Below are 6,360 nucleotides of genomic sequence, written 5' to 3' on the forward strand. Positions count from 1 at the left end.
TCCCCTTTCATATGTCACATGATAATGGACATTTTATACTCATGATACACTATCATGGTGTGACACTCTCTTTAATGTATATATTAAGGATGAGACGATCATTACTATCAGCTATATGATGATGCAAGTACTCTTGTAACTGGTGAGTAGATGAAGCTATACCTATCAACAATAATTTATGCTCATTACGCATTAACAGCAATTAGTTTGAAAAAAAAAAAAGAGGACAGTAAAAGGGGGTATTGAGCACTAGAATATTTTCTGGTAGGGTTGATGGCTTATCTAAGTATGATGCATCATGCAGAAAGCATACTGCTGCAGACTATTAATTTTACACAGGTAATGCAGGACATACTTCCATCCATAGACTTAAAATCATACAAGTCGGAGATTCGATCTGCTAAAACCTAAGGGAAATAACATCCCACTTCCGGCAATTTTACGATAGACCACTCTCGAACCGACTTTTCCATGGTGACACGAAAATGGCTGACGGTAAGTCTAACACTAACATCATTTAAATACAAACTAAGATGACGGTTGGCTCAAGGCAATTGTAAAAAGTTTGTGTAGCGTTTATACACATACAATGCATCCTTTAAAACCTCTCAGATTTAGATACATCAGTAGAAGCGCCTGTGTATGCTATTTACGAATGCGCGCGCTCACTCTTAACCATTATCCCCACAACATACAACACACAGAAATTCACGAAGATCAGTGTAACTGATACAACTTGTTTGTCCAGAGTAAGCCTTAGTTATATTTAATAGCGAGAAATTATGATCCCAAATGCCAATAAAGTGTGCATCATTAGTATTATTCATTTATTAGTATTTTTATTAATTTCTGTTTACTATAACCACGGACGTTTATAAGTTCGTGTTATAACAGAACCGGCATTAGCCATTTGTTGTTGGAATGACATAGTGAAATGAACATAAATGTGTACGTTTTTTACGTGTTATTTTTATCAACAGATGTCCCACCGTGGGTTCGTTACATATAAGTGCATGTTTACTGCACTAGCTGTGTATTCTTGATTAAAAGAATCCCCCCGTAACAAATATTACTCGCGCCTAATTGCACCCCATAAACGAAAACCTAGAAATAGTCCTATCATTCAGTTCATTAACAGCACATATTTCCATATCTCCACACATTACCCACTCATCAACATTCAATGGGACTGTTGTATATACCTCTGTTCAATCACCTTAACACTTGAGTAATGCATTTACATTAAACTTTCTTTCTTTTCATAAAACAAAAAGGCAGTGAGTCAAAAATGTTGAAAATTAAATAGAAAATCAGTACAACGTACTTTTGATGTTTTTGGAATTTTGTCTTAGATCAGGTGACCACAGCTTTGTCTGGGGAGGCTATTGCTGATCCTCAAGAAGGTGGACTAGAGATGCCAGACAACATTCAGGTGACTATTATTTAGCATGGAATTAAAGTAACATTAGCTTTAATTTAGCTGTTTTATGACCACCTTCGCCCATCATGCATTTTTTTTTTTTTTGGTATTCTAAATCAGCATGGCATTCCTCAACATCTGGAAGGAGCTGGTAGTCATGCTAGATTGCTAGTTCATATAAAAACCAGAAAATAAAGGGTGAAAAACAAGAACCCATATCTGCTAATGCTCCTGATAGATGAATAAGGACAGTTTTCTAGCCATCAACGTTAAATCAGTGGCCTTCAGGTCATTGATTTGCACTAAGCACTAGGCTGTGGCCCCTCACAAGAACATATTTAGAGCATTAGCATAAAAGCCTCAAAATTAAAAATATCTCCCTGAAAACCCCAAAACATTTAAAGATTATTTACTCTGTGTGGGAAGATCAAAATAATATCATGAGACAGTAGCATGCCTAAATGTTATGTGGGGAAGCAAACTGAATTATATTCAGAATTACAAGGAGAAAGGAATACCTTTTTGGACAATGTAGCTTTCTTAAAGTAGTTGAAAACATCTTAGAAATTTTTCTACAAATATTTATATACATATAATTTCAGATTCAATGTAAATTTTATATTATTTGGCTAAAGACTTTTTAATTTTAAATAGATGGACATAGAGAAGATATAAAGGGGTTATAATGACTTTAATCGGTATTCGACCAGGAAATTCGAGAAAATGGAATCCGAACAAATATTTGAACTCGAACATCCAACGTTCGAGATGAGCGAGTTGAAAATTCTGCCAGCGCGCCTTGCTTGCGTCATCAGTGTGAGTGCAGAGAGAGAGAGAGTGAGTCATGAAAATGTGCAAAATGGGCAAATCGCAAATGTTGAACAACATCACCCTGATAAAGTGGTAGCAAATAGAGCAGTTAACATTTTAATGACAATGTTATGTCCACTTTCTGCAAAATTTTGCAAAGGAGAAAAAAACAGCAAACAATTGACAAATTCTTCCATTAGTTACCCTCTGTTTTTATTGAAGAGGAAAACAGTAAATGGTACATTTTATTTTTTTTTTTATTTATTTTTGTTTTGTTTTAATAAATACATCTTATTTCTTGTTGAGACTCATGTTTTTCTACATATTAATTTGTAAATAGGCATTTTCTGGGGCTTGGAACGAATTAATCCAGTTTCCATTATTTCCTATGGGTTTCATTGCTTCGGTTCTCGAACAATTTGGTTCTCGACCGTCCTCCCGGAACGAATTATGTTCGAGAACCGAGGTATCACTGTATCTCATTACAAAGTTCCTTGTCAAGAATAACTACCCTACACAGTCCCTTCTGAGTAGTCTTTTGGGGTTAGTGCATCTAATGCATCCAAGATAAACTATTACTTCTTTTCTTTAGAAATCCTATACCACCATACGATTACATGTTGAAAATAAAGTAAAAATGTTTTCCTTTATTTACTAAGAAACTAATAATGAATGAGAAAGAGACCAACGAAAGCCCAGCAAAGCGGTCAAAAGTGGAATTGCAGTCTCTTCCAACACGAGCCTACCTGGATCAAACAGTTGTGCCAATACTGTTGCAGGGGATGTCTGTTTTGGCAAAAGAAAGGTGAGTGTAAAACTATTTTGGTTATGAGTATACATTTTTCTTTAAGATAATAAGATGCATATGCTCATTATTGAACAGAAGGAATATAATAATTTAGTGATAAAAGTAATAGGATATCTTGAGACCAGGCAAACAACTGTTATAGGTACCAAATAAAGGTACATTTTTCTATATCTTCATAATTACAAAATAATATTGTGTTGTGTGAAATAAAGCATCAACCTGGGATATTATTAATGTTGTTGATGAACTGTCAATAGTCTTAATTTCCCCCTCAGTTTCTTTCTTTTATAAAAGCATAGAGATACCAAAAAAACTGTCAAATTTAATATTCTTATTGCAATTTAAAACTATTAACTATTAAGAGTTATGTAGTCCAGAATTTGAAAAATTGTTTTCTTTTTCCAGGCCACCAAACCCTATTGAGTTCCTAGCAGCTTTTCTTTTGAAAAACAAAAATCAGTATGAGTGATCTCAGCAGCACAAATACTCCAGTTATACGTTTATCAATCATCCTTGTAATTTCTTTTTGTTCATTGACACGAATGAGAAAGCTGCTTGATATTTACTTGTTTTAAATTAGGGAGATAATAAATAAAATGTTTATTGCTTCTTGTAATGACATGTATTTGACTCTTGAGAGGAAGGAGGGAGAAAGAGCACTTGTATGCAAGCTAGAGAAAATGTATTACTTTTTCAAGCATATTTACAACTGTATGACACAATTTGTTTTTGAGCTTCGTACTTTAAGCATTCCAAAATCTACTAGACATTCTCATTGTTTTATAGTTAAGTCCTCTTTACTGAATGCTGTCCTATGAATTTTTCTTTTTCCTTTGGCGATGGTAAGTTCCAAATATATAAAATGCTTGTTTGGAAATAAAAAATTCATGTTTAATTTTGTATTTCCCTGCGAAGTGTTGCTGACGTCAGCAAACTAAATTTGCATATCTTTTCAAGTTGAATCATTAATGACATTTTGCTTTTTACAGACTTGGTACTCCTCTCATTTGCTCGATGTCTGTAGGAGAAATTTCTGTGTTGAGGCCTGATTGTCATTCAGCTTTGGCACTTCTGTGTCTACTTATGAAAATACATGTAGGTAGTATAGCTGTGTACTATACATGTATGTGCAAAAAAAAAAAAAATGCCATTGAGACTAGGGCCTGTCAACATCTTGAAAATGTTGAAGAAAACCAACATATAAAGATTTCATATCACCGAAGAGATGTACAAAAATTTAAGAACCAATAATGATGGACAAAGGTACAACAAGCATTACATTTCTTGCTATGCAATGAAGCACAATATAGAAACTGGTTTACAAACAAATATTAGCTACGAATCACTGTTGTTTAATATGCATGGTCTGTCAAAGGCAGTTTGTAATGCATAGGGGGCGATAATGTCAGGTTTTTTATTTTCCTGTTATGATATCATTTTATTCTTAGCTGTAGTTCTCTTAGGCACTAGATATGAAAACGCCAGCTTTCATGTTTTTGTCACTTTTGAGGCATTCTGAAAACTCAACAAAGTCACATTCCGCTTCAGAGACAATAGGAACATTTATTTTCCAGAAATATATCAAAAGAGACTATATCATCAAAACTTCCAACAAAGCAAAAATTACCTGAAATATATATATAAAATGAACACAGCTTTTTGTCTGAGAAGAGTAAGCTACATATGCAAAAGAAAGCAAAAACATAATTTCTGGAGATCACAGTCTTAAGTATGTGGGTACTGCCCAGCAAAATAAAAAAAAAAGGATCAGGGTTTTTTATATGTAATTTATTGCTTAATGAAGTAAAAGCAATGACTTGCCTAAGCATCTGAGCAATCTGAAATTTTGAGACAATATTAGAGATGGTAATTTAAAAATTTGATGCTCTTTGTTAATGCAGTGATGAGCTACAACTGTAACATATTTTTAAAGTGTGCAAATTAAAAAATTCTTAAAATTTTAAATAGGTAGAGCTATTAAAACTAGTGTTTCAGATTGCCATCATTGTGTTAATCACTTCTGTCACGCAATGCTTCTGACCAAAAAAATGTTGCCACAAGAATTAATTAACATCACTGACATAACTATAAATTTGCAAAAACTTTTAACATTTAAAATTTTAATATTTTAGCCTTATATTGCTAGGTTTTATCGGTAACTTACAAAAGATTCAAACTATATGAGATGTGCAAATAGCATGCTATTTTAAATAAAGGACATGAACATCCACAGATTTTAGTTTGAGGGGTGACTGTAGGTAGACACACAAGGAATTCAACAATACACAATAAATATCATAAACATTGTGAAGTTATGAAAACACATGCATATGCAATACCTTATCAATTTCAACAAAGAGACACTTGTAGGATCAATAAGCTTATGCAAATACCATACCTATCCAGGACAAAGTGTGTTGTAGTAAATGGTTTTGATGCAGATGAAAGATGCATAATGTCATAATAATAATTAAAAGTTAAACAGTACAGCTGAAAGCCATCCAAATATCAAATTAACTACTAATCTGTGAAGAAAAAAAAAAACTTCAATAACAGTGAAGACAAGTAACTTGATGTCCACCTTCACATCATGCTACTTTTGCTATTTATCAGGTCTGTAAGTTTGTGTTTTCTGAGTATTGCTGGCATTTGTAGTTGAACCAATGATAGCTTGACAAAGGTAGTAAACAGCAGGAGGCATAGTCTTTTGGTTGATATGTGCAGTCCCTTTAGCAACAAGGTTAATAAACATTAAATATGTATATTGAGATATACAATGTAACAAGTTTGAATAAAGCAGTAAATTTTTTTTTTTATTTAATAACTGAAGTTAACTATCTATCTAATCCTCTTCGTGCATCAGGTTAGTTGCTGACACGGCGTAAAACACCAATTCTCCCCCCTCGTGCATCAGGTTGCACATAAGGCCTCAACCAGAGTCCGCCACCGATATCGATTGGCTGAAACCCGTTCTAGGTGACCCCATGTCCAGCCCTTTCCTTTCATCTCCTTTCCTCTGTTCTTCTCCAAGTTTCCTTTGGGCGGCCTCATTTTCTTCGGCCGTCTGGAGTCCATCGTAGGGCAACTCTGGAGAGTCTGTCGTCTGCTGGCGGAGCACGTCCAATCCATCGCCAAAGCCTTTGTTGAATGTGTTTGGTGGACTCTGTTTCAGTTCTTTGGTGGAGTTCTTCGTTGGTGAGGGCATTTGGCCAAAAGATGTTAAGTATGCGTCTGAGGCAACTGTTTTGGAACACGTCTAGCTTGTTACTGATGGTTTTGGTCATCTTCCATGATTCTGATCCATAAAGGAGGGTGCTGATCA

At 34.4% G+C, this 6,360-nt stretch overlaps 1 protein-coding gene across 2 annotated transcripts; it reads left to right on the forward strand.

Annotated features, from left to right (window-relative positions):
* The first annotated feature begins 417 nt into the window (after positions 1 to 417).
* LOC112569992 (protein dpy-30 homolog) lies at positions 418 to 3,933 on the forward strand. 2 transcript variants are annotated; one of them, XM_025248138.1, is made up of 4 exons: positions 418 to 495; positions 1,353 to 1,432; positions 2,890 to 3,035; positions 3,444 to 3,933. In XM_025248138.1, the coding sequence occupies exons 1-4, from the start codon at positions 486 to 488 to the stop codon at positions 3,505 to 3,507; spliced, it is 300 nt and encodes a 99-aa protein (XP_025103923.1). In that variant the 5' UTR covers positions 418 to 485; the 3' UTR covers positions 3,508 to 3,933. The 2 variants fall into 2 exon arrangements, with proteins under 2 accessions (XP_025103923.1, XP_025103922.1); XM_025248137.1 differs by having other exon boundaries at positions 449 to 495; positions 1,358 to 1,432.
* Positions 3,934 to 6,360: the final 2,427 nt, after the last annotated feature.

The sequence above is a fragment of the Pomacea canaliculata genome, linkage group LG8, assembly GCF_003073045.1.
Source record: "Pomacea canaliculata isolate SZHN2017 linkage group LG8, ASM307304v1, whole genome shotgun sequence".
Taxonomy (NCBI): Eukaryota; Metazoa; Mollusca; class Gastropoda; order Architaenioglossa; family Ampullariidae; genus Pomacea; species Pomacea canaliculata.

What these genes read in the sequence shown, in the direction of transcription:
- LOC112569992 (XM_025248137.1), top strand. Translation starts at nt 472, where the DNA reads ATGGTGACACGAAAATGGCTGACG. An exon ending in TGACACGAAAATGGCTGACG is followed by an intron (nt 496 to 1,357) that starts GTAAGTCTAACA and finishes GTCTTAGATCAG; the next exon opens with GTGACCACAGCTTTGTCTGG. An exon ending in TCTGTTTTGGCAAAAGAAAG is followed by an intron (nt 3,036 to 3,443) that starts GTGAGTGTAAAA and finishes TTCTTTTTCCAG; the next exon opens with GCCACCAAACCCTATTGAGT.